We start from the raw sequence: 15,503 nt of genomic DNA on the forward strand, positions 1-15,503 counted from the left end.
TGGGGATATTTTCTTGGAAATGCGGTGCGTTTAATTAGCTGTCTGGAGCGATGTGTAGACTGTCACACACACATACTGTGTATAGTCTACATATAAAATAAAGATGCGACCTGTTGGAGAGTGTCACTCTCTCTCTCTCTCCCCGACAGAAATGAATGTACGTCGAGAAATAATTAAGATTTCCGAGTGCACAGCTAACAGACAATTCGATTTAAGATGAGAGAGGAATTTATTTCTTTGGTGTTGATGGATTTTTTCTTATGAGCTGTTGTGCTCAATGAATTCTTTTCTTGGGATCTGGACAGACAGAAGGAGTGGTGGTGGTTTCCGCTGGGAGTTTGGGAATAAATACACTACGAGAACCCTTCAAGCGGTCGATTCTGATGTGCATTCTTCATTATTCTGATGTATATGCCAGTTGTGTACATCGAGATTAATAATCTGTACTTATTCAGAGTGGCTCATTAATAACTTTGAGTCATGCATCCCAAAGAATGCGAAAGTACTCGTAAACATTTGACGCATTTGGCTAAAACATTTAGTTTGTACTTATCAACCCCGTACTCTTGTGGCCAGCCGCATGAGGAAATATACTGTAATTTGCAATGAAAACCAAGTTTTTTAAACATGTTTTTGTCAACATTCAGCGGGAATCTGAACTGGGACCTTGACTGGTGGTAACGGAGTGCCAACTGAAATAAGATACAGTGCATACATACCCCCCCCCCCCCTAATGCCTAGTCATATCTCTGGGGCCATTCAAGTATTACGTAAGCAGATTTTCAGCCATTTTTGACCTCCCCCCCCCCCTTGTCATCAAAAGTCAGCAAATCCGAACCCCCCCCCCCCGATGCTGACGTAATACTTGAATGGCCCTCTGCTTATCCGTGGCAGTATTGCAGTGCATGCCTTTTCTATTGTAAATTACCCTCAGTGTGCTGCTCCCTTCATCCAAGGATGATCGGAGTAGCTGCGTGCACAATCATCCAGAAATTATCTGATTTTTTTTTTCAAATATTTTTTTAATATTAACTTCTTAAAATGACGTACAGATGGCAAACGCGTACATATGATAATATTTTTTATTATTTCTCTATTGTCTAACATGTCTGATTGTATTATATGGGATGATTGTACATTGTTCAGTAGTGGTAGAGTGCCCACCTACCTCCAATCTTTATTTTGTTGCTGGTTCGAACCCAGATTCCCTGTTTGTACCGCACCTTTTTTTTTCTATTTTAATACATAATGAAATCTGTACGAAACAGAACGTCTCTCAAGAGACAATTAGTATTCAACATATTTGACAGGTTTCCATTTTATGAAGGTGAACTACACACATACATAAAAGCATTACTCAATGAAGGGACAATTTTTTTTGATTCCGTTGAAGACAGGTGTCCGTCTCATACAGTGGCGTAGCCAGGTTTTAGTCCGTGGGGGAGCGAAATTGTGAAAGGCGCCATTTTTTTGTTCGTGCTTAAGGCGCAAACGTAAAATTATGCATTAGTGGAAAGAACTTTAAATTTCCCAATTTAAAAAAAAAATCAAATTTATTTTGTTTTCAGTCGATGTTATTTTTAAAATTAAATTAATTACCTTTCAATTGGTTAATGTATTTTAATTTTTTAATTAATTTTAAATTCCATTTCATGTTTTGTGTACTTATATACAAATGCAAACACCAAAAGCAACTGGGAAGTCACCCTAAAAGGTAGTTGGAAAAAGTTTAGATTAAAATATAAAAAATGATAAGGACAATAAAATAAAAAGGGGGAAAATTTTTTTTTCTCTCTCTAAAATTATTCCAAGATATGAAAGTACAGAGAAATCTTCATGCTTCCATTTAATCGCTTTCATCATGTTACACTCTTATCTAAGCACGTATCACATGTACACTACTTCTACTCAATCGCGCGTGCATGTACTTCCAAGACATTTCTCTTATGGAATTTCTAACAAATTAATGCATGCCGGAAAGTTCTTTCTTACATTATGCGTGACCATAACGTATATATGATGCCATAGTTATGCATGGTTTCAGTTCGATAAGTTTTGACATCTGTCTTCCATATTAGAAGTAAAACTGGCAAATGCCTGAAGTTCCGCGTTATGCAAATACCACGGTGAAAGCCTGCGTGCTCTCTGCGGGAAGGCTTCCAAACGAAAGATCGGTTAGCATTCGTTCCTAGACATTGAAAAAAAAGACACGCTTCAGTCAACCGCCACTGTGCCACTAGTGGGGTTCAAACCGGGATGAATCCATCATGATGCCCACACGATCGCAGTGGTTATCACCAGGGCCGCAACTAGATGCTTGGTCACCCGGGGCAAAAGCGCATTTTGACACTCCCCCTCCCCTGTAATGTTGAAGGAGAGGTTTCAGAATGAAATTATATACAAGCAATGAATTATATACTACTATATACAAGCTAGTAGCTCTTGCCAGAGCACCTGCAGATAACGTGGCATTTCTAGGCGTTATGAATCTAAATAAGTCCTCCCCCCCATACATAAAATAGTATTTCTAGGAGCTCAAGCTCTACCTTAGGCGCCCAAAGAAAAGGCGATACTTCTTGCAGCTTGAATCCTAGCCATCACTTCATAGGTTCAGTGGTCTGTCCACAATAGGTTCCCGTGCCTAATTTCTTCAAAAAGCGCCTTAGTCAATGTTCTTGGTGGCCCTTCAGAACAGAATGAGAATTTCGTGAACGCCACATCCTTCATACCTATGAAAGGTATTTCTAGGAGCTCTACCGAGAACGACCAATAGCAAGAGAAAAAAGAGCTAGAAGCGGGCAAGATACTGCCCTTTAATAAAGGTGGGGAACAGAGGCTGATCTGAACATGGTTCCAGGTGAAGAGCTTGAGAGCAATTGCCAAAAATGGTATAATGAAAAAACCTCCACTTTCTTTTTTTCCTTCTCTCAAGGATTAGTACAAACCCAATCACTGTGAAACTGCAAGAGATAATATAAGAGCGAATATAAATGTAGATATTTTTCCTTACTCATCATTTTAGTCAATGAAGGTAGAAAATGAAAAAGTCGGTATTTTTAAAGTTTTTTTAAAGATCAAAAGTCATTTAGAAAAATAGGCGCCAATGTAGGCAAAATTTCGATTGGGGGAGCAATCGCTCCCTCTGCTCTCCCCCCCCCCGGCTACGCCACTGATCTCACATAGTATCGTCTCATGTAGGTTATCGCTGGACGTTTTAGATAGGTTTCACTGCACAGTAATGATTCTATAGAACGAATTATCTTCGTTAGCCGAGGTATATCACTGTATTTGAAACGCACGAGTTGAGTTTGATTGCCATCTATCTTTCACAAAAGACAACTGAAAAAAAGAATGGGAATTTTCCTTTTACGTAGCCGTTTCGAGAGAGAGCGGCTTTTCTCCAACTATTCCCGCAGCCTAAGGTTTAAACCTGAAAATTCAAAGATGAGCTGTTGGAATGACGTATAAAATTTTTTCCCACCACCATTTACTTTGCGCATAAGTTGTTTCCAAATTTAACTACCACTTACTACTTAAGGGTAAATGCATCTCGCAAATGTTCCTCTGAGGAATTTCTAACGAATCGGTACACGCCAGAATGTGTTCCTAGTGTGCGCGTGACGCCTAACGTATTTATGCTGTCAGAGTCATGAGTGTTTCCTGTTATAGTGGTGCTGTCTCATCTGCCTTCTGCATTTCGGAGTGCGAACACCCGAGTTTTCGTGAAAAAGAAGTATCGCGTTGAAGGTTTGCGTGCTCACCGCGAGAGACTTGTTTAAATGGAAGACTGGCTCACATTCACTCCTCGAAGGTGGAAAACAACTTCAGCCGATAACCACCAATGGGGTTCGAACCTACTACTTCACCGTACACCAACTCCGACCATATATTCGGCATACGGTGATTTCCAACCAGTGGAGTTGTGTGGGAAATGAAGTCGCCATGTATCGGTGATCGCCCCAGGCTCGGTAGGTAAAGAACTTGTTTCTGACGTTCTATGCCCGGATTCGAACCCGTGGACCGTGATGGTGACCTGCATAGTTTAAGATGAGCATCTTACCACTGCGTCACTCTGGCACGGAGTTCGAACCTGGATCCTCACGATGAGAGTCCAACACAATGCCCACACGACCACGTCACTGCTCTAGGCGAGATAAAAATTTTCTTCAATGGTCCTTACGAGATACTCAATTAATCTCATACAAGCAGTTCAGTGGTTCTTAACCTTTACTCCACATGACCCTACAATATTCTAAGGGGGATGCCTCGAGTGCAAGTCAAGTAAAAAGGCATGTAATTGGGGGTTGGGACATAGACCCGTAAAAAAAAAAAATCCCGCAGAGGCGAAGCATCTGAATCATCTTCAAGTGAGGTATGGCGGGAAAATATGTGACTACTTTTAGAATCCCGAAGAAGAATCTTCCGCAAGAGAGAAGCTGCTCTTTGATTCGTAAAACATTTACCACTTGCCAAAAGAAAGAAAGAAAACTAAATAAGTAGAAAGTGTCTCACTCCTGGGTATTGGGGGGCCTTGACCGGGATCCGGAAATTTCACCTCTGACATTTCGCCTGCCCTGACCGTATGAGTGATCAAGTAAGTGACTGACCTTGTGAGCGACTAAGTGATTGGGTGAGTGGCCGTATTGATCAAGTTATCGACCGTATGAGCGACCACGCTCATTCGGTTTTTCATACGATCTGTCACTCACTCATACAGTCACCCACCCACTCACTTGCCTACTCATATGGTCTCTCACCCGCTGACTTGGTCACTCATACGGCCACTAACTTAATCACGGAAATGTCACTCACTCGGTACTCATGTGGTAACTAACCTGATCACTAATACGATCACTCACTCGTACAGTCAATCGCACACTCACTCGGTTTCCCACCCACTTATATGATCATTCATACGGTCACTCACCCAAGCACTTGATCACTCACTCGGTCTTATACAGTCAGGGCAGGCGAAATTTCAGGGAGCAAAATGTTCCGGGGACGCAACGTGTCGGGGGGCGAAATGTTCGTAAGCTTCTTGACCAGAGGGTGTGGGGCAAAAAAAAGCGGTTCAAAGGCTTTCATGGGCCAAAAAAAGGTTAAGAAACACTGATCTAGCACACAGTTAGTTTCATTTGAGTCGCTTTCTGCAAACTGCCTGCTTTACCGCACACCAACTCCGGTCATATATCGCCATACGGCAATTTCCAACCAGAGGAGTTGGGTGGGAAATGAAGGCTCAATCCATCGGTGGTCGCCCCAGGTTCGGCAGGTAAAGAACTTGCTTCTAACGTTCTATGCCCGGATTCGACCCCATGGACCTTGATGGTAACCTTCATAGTAGAAGACGAGCATCTTACCACGGTGCCACTCGGGCACTCTGCAAACTCTCTGTCATCTTTGTTGCGTCTCAGAGTCATTTCGAGTGGATGACCAATGAAAATAGAGGAATAGTTTGTTGTTTTTTGATCGGAAAGGAACACGGAAGAATCTCCAATAAACCCGAATAGCTCGTGAAAGATGCAGAAAAAAAAAGGAATTGTCACAGAGAGTGAAATTGTCTAATACACACTACGAGATAAGATCAGTAGTTATATGTTGCGTCCTTTTGAGGAACTAAAATGAAATGAAGAAAATGTTTCTCCCTGTCTCTCTCATATAAAGCTTTCTCTTTCCTATCCTGTTGTTGGAAAAATAATTGCTATTGATAGATGTTGAACGGCTTCCGGATCAATAGTGTAATCGAACGGGGAAGAAAATAATAATAGTACAATAGCTTCAGAGCAGAGTTTGTGATGCCTTTATGAGAGGGTTTTCATCAATCTTTGCTCTAACATCAAAGGATGATAGATGTTATAAATGATCGGAAGGGAAGGGCTTCTTAATTGAATTCTGTTGCTTTGTTATAGCCATCGAAGTATAAAAAATTACGCTCATGCTTGAGCTGCGACATGATTTCTTTTGTGTTCGATGATATCATTTCGACTTGAACACGTCTTTGAAATTGGCTACCTGACTACTACTACTAAACCACACATGCACCTCGCCCATATTCCTCTGCGGAACCTCTAACGAATTGGTACATGTTGAAATGTGGGTGTATGTATAGTGAACCTGCCGTGAAGTTTGTTTCTGTATTATGCTTGTTATGTGTAGTGCTGCTATCTGCAATCAATTTTTTAAACTATGAGTTTTTTCCTCAACTCATAGAGGTTGAATTGTAATGAATGAATAAATATAACATTGTGGGCCTGTTGCTCTCTGCGGGGAGACTTTTTAACGGGGAGATCAGCTCGTATTTCCTCCTCGAAGTTGGGAACCGCAGAAAACCAACTTCAGCCGATCACCACTGCGGTGACGGTGGGGTTTGAACCAGGATTCTTGCGATGCGAGTCCGTCACTATGACCACTCGACCACTACAGCTGCTGGCTACCTGACTGCATAGCTAACCATGATGTGACGATAATAGGCCCCGTTTCAGAAGCATATTTCAAATTGTAAACTGTGCAGATAAACGTCAATGTTATCCACCAGTAGATATTGTATATCTACAATTTCAACGATACCTCTTCATTAATGTGAACATGGCTCTGGCACTACTTGACCCCACCGACTCCAGCCATATCGCTGTACTGTAATTTACTGCTGTTAACGAATTGGGTTGGAAATAAAGACACTATCTATAGGTGGTCGGCTCAAGCTTGTTAAGAAAATTATCTCTTTATTTATATTCTTCTCCCCAGGTTCGAGTTTGGGACCTGATGGTAACCTTCACGGTGGCAGACGAGCAGCTTACCGTAACGCCACTCGGTCGCTGGCATTGGTACTTGAACGGCAAATGTAGCACCTTAACTATAGAGCCGCTCTTCAAATCTTATATTTCAAGAAGAATGCCATAGAAGTACTGTATAAGTACATACATCTAAGTATGGATTTCCTTTAGACTAGGTGCTTACAACTGTTTTCCAGCCACGAGCACTGGTCTATCACCAGAAAAACCTATATGGCAAACCCGCCATGTTGATTGTAATCATGAATTAGCATAATGCTGGGGTTTTTTTCATTTTTAATTAGGTACTGTATTTTAGTAATATATGACATCCATGCTTGTTATCGGCATCTTTTTCTCAGCCAACTCGTTGGGCACTTTGCCTGTGTTGTGGCCTTGTATTTGTATGAGAGGTTTTTAAAATTTTCCTGATCCGTATTATAACTGCCACATTGGAAATCACTAAACCTTCTAGATATTGCCACCCATTCTAAGGAAGAATTTTTTTCCATTGCGAGTTGATAAATGCCCCCTCCCAAGCACAAAATAATAATAATAAAAACAAGGAAGTGAAAAAAGCTATCTGTCATGCTAGTTATGCTGTACGCAATACTATCCTACCTCGAAGGAAAAAGAAAAACATCATCGTTCTCTCTCTTTCTATTATCAGACTTTGAATAAAAGCTGACTCTGAATACTGGCAGTTGATTGACAGGAGGAAAACATGTTACCACGACACGTAAACTTTCAACGGTATGTGGGCTCGGGGTTGTCGTTTTAAGGAAGTTAAGAACCTGAGATATCTCGGGATCTCTCTCCGCTGTAAGGGTTAATTAGGCATGTAATTGTGGGGTTGATCAACACGTCGCAGATAATAAATAGTGCATGAACATCGGACCTCTCCTGGGTGCACCATATATTGTGGTGCTAGCGAATAACAGGTTGAAGACGCTTGACTTGGTTCTCGACTGGGGGAACAGGTAGATTAAAGGGACTGCGGGTGCAAACCAAGTAGAAGGGAAACCATGACAAGTGAATAAAGAGGTCACAGACTTTTAAAACATAGTAGGGAAAATGTGACTACTTTTAGAACTGTATTACTATGAAGAATGTGACTACCTATGATTTCCAAAAGCAGCATAGTACGCAACTCCAGAAAATCACTTCACCCGGTGGCCCATTATATTAAGACGTCAATGCATAGCACCTCTACTAAAGAGAAGCTCGTTGATTTCTACCCCATAAGTCCAACATGAAAATTCAAGCATTTCCATCTTTACTTTAGAAAATGGAAGACAGATGGCAACATGAACATGAAACAAGCGCAACTCGACAAGTTAAATACGTTAGGGCCACACATACACACTCAGAACACACATTCTCTCCGGCATGAGCCGATTCGTTAGAAATTGAGTAAAGGAATGCGTACGAGGTTCAAGTACGGTTAAGTAGTACCGTAGCCCATAAGTTCGTATCATCGTCGCCACAGTGATGGTCGGCTGCACTTGGTTTTCTGTGGTTCCCAACTTCGAGGTGCAATTGCGAGCCGATCTCCCCATTAAATAGTCTCGCCACAGAGAGCAACAGGCCTGCACCGATACAATTATACAATTCTTACACTACACTCATAGTTAGAAAAATTGATGGCATATAGCAGCACTACTCATGACAAGCATTATACACAGAAACAAACTTCACGTCAGGTTCACAACACTTACACGCACACTCCAACATATACCAAGTTGTTAGAAGTTCCGCAAAGGAATATGGTCGAGGTGCATGTGTGTAGTTTAGTGGTAGGCCATAAGTCCGGAGATAGAGCCGATTTATAAAAATTTTATTCACTATAAATTTACTAAAAGAAAAAAAATCAAGTTTTTAATAAGTAGGCATTGAATATTGAAGGAACGGACACACCCCACTTCACATGTTAGTAATGAGTAGGCAGGAGACTCCTGGATGAAGAGCGTCCAGTTGGATTAGGACAAGGAGGAGTTAAAGAAAATGCATGTTCCAAAGGGGGTCATTGGCGAATAAAGATTAAAAAACACTCTTTTAGACAATCGAACAAATCACCATCGACGTGAATGCATCATCAAGTGGATAAAACGATAAACACTGCTAAACTTGCGGCCTATACGATGACGCAGCCCATAATTCTTTTTATATTTAATGCGCACAAAAAAAAAAAAATACACACAATCGACAGTCAAAGATCAATTGAAAAACAAGTGTTCATCCATTTCAATGTGTTGCAGCATGAAATAGATTAATAGCATCTCGCGTGATACAAACTTATTATTCCCACCAATAATGATGATGCTTTTTTTCCTTTCCAACGATACGCGAGTGTTATGAAATAAAGAAGGGAAACAGTCTATCTTTGCAATGTCATTACTGTAGTGCATCGTGAATAATTTATCCGAAACATCTGCCAAGTCATGCAATCACGGCGACAAACCGCGCGTTTCCGTAGATGCATTCATGTATCATCAATAGGGTAAATAGTTATGTACGATGCATAAGAATATATCCATTGTTATACCCTCGTTGAAACTTCACGATTCGTTGATACTATTACAGATAATAATTCAATGCTCTATTTTGATTTCCAGGGGTAAAAAATCAAAAAGTTACTACAACAAAGACGGGCAGGCGCTTGCCGAAAGCGAAGAAAAGTAAGTTCTTGAATTTTTATCTCAGAAAATCCATGTCTCAAAGATTTTGTAGAAATAAATCGCCGATTTGTTGAGAAGAGAATAAAAGTGCACTTCTCTCTCGTAAAGCTTGCTTACGTATACAAAACACTTTGCCGTTAGGCACAGACACAGTGAAAACTTTCAAAGGTGCTCAACCTTCAGGAAAGTGAGGGCCACTTCATTTGTTTGAAATCGTGCCGCGGGCCACTTAAATGATCTGAAACTGCAACGAGGACCACTTAAATGTCATTAAACTGTGCCGCGGGTAACTTAAATTATCTGTAAATACGCCGCGAGTCACTTAAGTGACCAGTTGACCAGTGTTGCGGGCTGTTCGAATGCTCTGACATTGTGTCCCGGGCTGCTCAAACGTTATAGGCGGATGCAGAAGCACCCCCCCGTACTGGCGGAAAAAATTGTTATTGGTGCAGGTGGGATGTGGAAAATCGCCCCACCTCCTGTCACTATGCATACATACTCTCGGTGATTCACCTTGCCCCCGATTCGAGCAGTCTAACCGCTTGTGGCTCAAATGATCAGTAAATGTGCAGCGAGTCACTGAAGCGATATGGGAATGTGCCGTGGATTACTTAAATGATGTGAAACTCTACCGCGCGGGCTACTTCAGTGACGTGGAATGGTACCATGGGCAACTTAATCATCCGTAAATGTTAATTTTCAAAAGTTAATTTAAAAAAAGAGTCAGGACTAATTATTAACCATAGACTAAAAAAGAAATTAAAACAAATATATAAAAGAATTTATAAAAATTGATTAATGGATAATTAATGTGATTGCCAAAAAAAAAAAAAACTAAATTTCATAATGACTAGAAAACGCATTATCCAAGGGGACGAGAGAAGGTAAATCGTATTGCACCGGGGGTGCAGAAAAAAAAAACCAAAAAAAAAAACAACCACATAGTATTAAAGTGTCCATTAGGGGATCATTTTTTCTGTGGTTCAGAACTTCCCCTTTTGCAGTAATACTTTGCTTTACGCCACTCCGCATTTCAGGTCCTTAAACTTATAATTATTATCATTATTTTGAAGTAAATTCACTTTGAGCAATGGAAATTTTTAAAGTATGCATCATCATAGTGTTGAGAGACACGCAAAGTTTCAAGACATTTGAATGTGTGGTGTTTCAAAAAATGTTCCTTATCTAACCAAGAGTTTAGTTTGAAGAAAACAGCATTTCAGTGGAAAAAATTAGCACATATATATTGCCTGCCAGCAGTTTATGTTAAAATATTAAAAAAAAAAATCATTTCTAGTACGGGGTAGAACAAAAACTTGAACAGTTAGAAACAGAAAGTTTCATGGTATTTGAAAATGTAAAACTTCGAAAATGCGTTCTTTGGAAAATTTACGTGAAACCGACCCCCCCTTAAATCATTTACGAAATTATGAGAGACCGTCTATTACGGACATTAAACTTTGATGAATCTTAGTTGAATCATTATTTGAAAATTCAGTGTGAAAATTTATCTAGACTTCCGTCGTTAGCATTAGAACGAATCACCGATTTAAATCAGAGTATCACTGTAGGGAGGGATGTTTTTCTGGAGAACGAAGGATGAGACCCTCTTTGAGAGGCTCTGCTGTATATCCACTTGTTAGCACTTGAAGAACATCCATGCGCACGCGTACTAAACGTCTGCAGATATGGCTACCAGAACTTGCATAGCACCCATGTCTAGCATTTCTACCATTTTATCCACGTTAATATTTTAAAAAATAATAATTTTGAAGCAGAGAAAAGTACGATTGCTGAAAGAAGCAAATGGGAACAATAGGAATATGGCTCGTGTCGCGTCCTCCTCTTCATTCGAATATATCAACTTCAGAAGCGGCAAATTAGATGCTTCGAGCAATTCGAGAGGATAATCAAACTAAATAAGTTGTTACAATATTAATTGAATTTCTTTCTGTAATGATTGCTCGACGTAGAAGGGTCCTGAAACGGAAAGGAGCGGGGGGGGGGGGTGCAGAATTCCCTGATGAGATCTCTAATGAAATCCATACGAACGATCTTCGGAAATGGAATTACAATTTGATTGAAAAGAAAATGAGTGCGTTTTAATTAATACTTCAGCTGTTATGCGAGGAAATTTCAATCTGAAATTTTCTTTTAGAAAATAATTACCTTCGTTATTCTTAGAGAAATTTTAGTTAAATTTACTTTTTCCTTCCTTCTATACGCTGATGCATAAAATGCTTGCATTGGAATCGTTACTTCGTTCAAGGTGTTCCATAAATTCGTAAAAATAGTTAAAAAATGCATAGAATTGAAGGAATTAGTATATTTGGATACGTTTTGCGAAAAAATTATTCTCGCGAAAGAGGATTTTTTGATAAAGAAAGAAATCAGTTACAATTTTTGTCGATAGGGAGTTGCACGGAAGAAAATCACTGTAAATATGGAAATCAACTCATTTCTGAATTTTACAGTTGCTGGCGCTTGCCTAAGATTTTCATTTTGATGTTGGTGGATAAAGCATTTTTGTGAAGTTGTTTCTCCTCGGCCATGAATCAACGGCTAAAGCTTTCCGAACGTTTCAGGCACAGAAGAGATTGAAGAAAGATTTAAGTCCGATCACACCTGCAGTCGGCAGTGCCACCTAAGTTCCAAAAATTTGAACTAATATATTTTTTTTTGGCACAAAAAAAACAAAAAACAATCCCCTTCGTGAAAATAATCTTTCGGAAAACCGCATTCAAAAAACCAATTTCTTCCATTTTTGAACTATTTACGAATTTATGGGACATCCTGTATATCAGTGAGTTTTCACAAACTGATCTCAATTGGCTTGTAATGAAGTATTGAAAGTCGAGGAAACGCGTTACCACATCTAGAGCAGTGATAGGTAAACTTTTCTAGGAGCGGGCTAAAAAACAAAAATAAAACATTTTGGTGGGGGCCTGACATTGATTCATGATTGGAATATTTGTGCTCAGAAGTAAAATAGCGGGATATGTTGTTTTCTGTGTGAAAACTACCCCGGTTTTTTTCATCGCAAATTAGATGCAATTGTTTATCCTTTAGAACTCTGAACATAATAAAGTATATTTTAATAATTTTACTCATATTTATTAATATGAATAAAGTTATTGACCCTTATCTGGCCCACCAGCCCATCACTAATCTGGAGTTTTTGATTCCAAATAGGCTCACCCCGATTTTGGAGCAAGAAAAAAATTTGTAAGATGAGAGGTCTTTCTGGATTCTAACTCTTACATATATTATTCTTGAACTTTAGGAAACCTAATTTCATGGACAGTCGCAGTTGTGATCCCATACTGCCTTGCGAAGAGAAGACGGCTGCTCCGCCCGGTGAGACGGAAGCGGATGCAGCAGCAGCCTCGAAAGCCACTGTACAAGACGAAGCAGCTCTTGATGATTCTGTAACTTCACCGCCATTGACACCTCCGGTTCAAGCCAATGAGTCCAACCAAACCAAATCTGATGGTAACCTAATATAAAATTATATTATTCTTGACCTTTCAGAGCGTCTACACCAGGAGTTCACAATCTCCAGAATCCGTTGGCCAGATATGCGATGAGGTTACTGTCTGCGAGCCAGAAAGTAGTGTACCTATCGCAGGCCGTATACGGAACTCTTTAACTGGTCGTATTTGGTTCACGGACTAGAGGTTGTGCATCCCTGTCCACAAACTAAAATGCCACGAGGCACTGCCTGGATAAACTACCCATCGAGAATCCTCCATCGTTTATGTTTAAGACCGAGAGGGCCCAGCCTGAAGACTCAGGAATAAACACTTCACACGTTCTATTACTTTATTTTATAAATTAACATCAATGTAAGGAATACGTTAAAATCCTTAGCCTAGGTAACTTACTCGAGTATTTGAGGTCCATGCTAAAGCTACAACTGGAGAAGGAGCACGCGAGCCTGGTGTGTCCAACGCCTGTCTGATCAGGGTGGCATCGAATGAGCTCCCCCCCACAAAACTTTTCTTATAGCTCTGATTTACCCCCCCCCCCCCACCGCCTTTCTTTGAAGGCTCATTCATTATTACCTAGGAAGGCTATGGGGATTTGATCAAATCGTCCAGCACAGCCTACTCTTGCTCAACCAGAGAATAAAACAGTGAATTGCCGATTGCACAGCAATGTATAGGATAATTTACTATGTTGAGGCTCTATCCGTCTAGTCGATATGCTCAGACTCTACACCTCTGTAAACAGTCAATGTTTAATTAATGAATAAGATGTGTTATAGGTTTCAAGGGCTAGGTCATATGGCTCGGCAGTGCCCTTTGATTTCACGAGAGAGGATTTTTTTTTAAATTTCCCAGTACCAAAATTTTTAAAACTTTCCATTGGTGTTGCAATAAAAATTTAGTATATATATTTGTACTCGAGTAGCACTCGTGTTTGTTCAAGTTGTGTGTGAAAATCTCGTAACTTTCGAGAAATAAAACTACAACACAATTTGAATTAACTACTTTGGAAAAACCGAATCATGTATATAAACTTTATTTCACGTGTATCATAACTTACCTCAAAGTAAAACCGGGCTTTTGATTGATGGAAGACTCGCAAGGCGATGAAAAATTTCACATAGAATGTAAAAATAAAAAATAAAAAGAGTATAATAAAATGGGAAGTTGAAAAGCGCTGGTGTGTTAGATGGGATGGAATCCTCACAAAATGCTTTTTTGCGTGCTGTTGACACGTACCGCAAGAGGGCGCACGCGCGAATACCACCGTATCATCAGATAATAAGCTCGTTTATCATTCCTAGGCATGATATACACGCCGTAGAAAATGGGAGAAAAAAATTCTCATGCAGAGAAATTCTTAGAACGTTTTTAACAATAATGAATGAAAAAAATTCAGCTCAGGAGAAGAATAATTGCATGCTCAAAATTTTTAGTCCAGAATTTCAATAAACTCCGAGAAGCTTTTATTTATTTATACGCAGATTTGAACACGTTTCACAAAGGAAATGCATATTTGTACAGATGCTTACTATTTATTTCACCACACAAATCTCGAATGTAATCAAATTTAAAACTTTCATGCCATGTTAAAGATTGTTATTCTATGATGCCGCGTCCTGAACAAGTTCTGAGCATTTATTTTTCTTGGAGGCGTCTGTTATATACTGTCGGTGCCGTGTGTCTTTCTATGATATTAGAATAAAAATTCAGTGGCTACACGGGGTAGTTAGGCGTCCTCAGAGATGTCCAGTCTGGCTTTGATCGCCTATTGAGTGTTTACACAGGGTGTTCAATGTCTCTGAATGAAATTCGCATTTTAAACATTTTATATTATTATGCATATTTTCTTTTTTTTTATATTATTTTTTGCTCAAACTTCAGAAATATTTCTGAAATTTGTAAAGATGCCTTATGTCAACAATCATCAAGTTTCTGCTCGCGCAGGCAGCAGGTTTTTGCTTAGTTATCCAAAACAAATTCCATAAGATGGACTGGAGAAACCGCGAGACACCTAGGCTCTGTCGCAAAAAGCAACGTTAGCACTTCGGCTCCCCGGAAGGGGGGGGGGGCAGGCATCTCTGGCAAAACCAAAATTTATTGATACGCCAAATATTACATATACGTAGTGCATCGTAATTAAAATTATGCAAATCGAAGAATCAAATAAACCAAGTTAAATTGGATTACGCATTCGTCCTGATCCTCGTTTGCAAACAGTACCACCAGCGCACTGTCAGGGTGAAGACGCGACGATCTTTTTGACGGGGGCATTGGTACCGGAGTTACAGGAGCTGGAGGAATCGGATCCCTTTATCTTGTCTCAACGTTGTTCAAGGTATATTTCACCAATTTTCCTCTCTTTTCTTTTGATTCCTCTCGACGTAGTATGCCAAGCATCTATAGTCTGTGGAGATGGGCAGCCGGCGAACGGAGGTAAAAGGCCGTCGTTTCTGGACAGCATGGGGCGTAGTGCAGGGGGCGTGCTAGGCTCAAGACAAGAACATTTATCGTTGGCAATCGCGTTAAAGCGATGTAAGGTTGCTAGAAAAAGCCCATGACCTGGG

At 40.1% G+C, this 15,503-nt stretch overlaps 1 protein-coding gene across 1 annotated transcript in view; it reads left to right on the plus strand.

Annotated features, from left to right (window-relative positions):
• The window catches only part of LOC149088396 (oxidation resistance protein 1B-like), a 138,707-nt gene that overhangs the window by 56,236 nt on the left and 66,968 nt on the right, over window positions 1-15,503 (plus strand). Inside the window, exons 2-3 of the mRNA XM_089247482.1 lie at window positions 9,386-9,448; window positions 12,732-12,940. Of these exons, the coding sequence (XP_089103608.1) occupies window positions 9,386-9,448; window positions 12,732-12,940 (272 nt within the window). The remainder of the gene's footprint in view (window positions 1-9,385; window positions 9,449-12,731; window positions 12,941-15,503) is intronic.

This window comes from Pholcus phalangioides, unplaced genomic scaffold (genome assembly GCF_987345545.1).
Source record: "Pholcus phalangioides strain wild (caught in Gottingen) unplaced genomic scaffold, Ppha-v1.0 ptg000003l_1, whole genome shotgun sequence".
Classification (NCBI taxonomy): Eukaryota; Metazoa; Arthropoda; class Arachnida; order Araneae; family Pholcidae; genus Pholcus; species Pholcus phalangioides.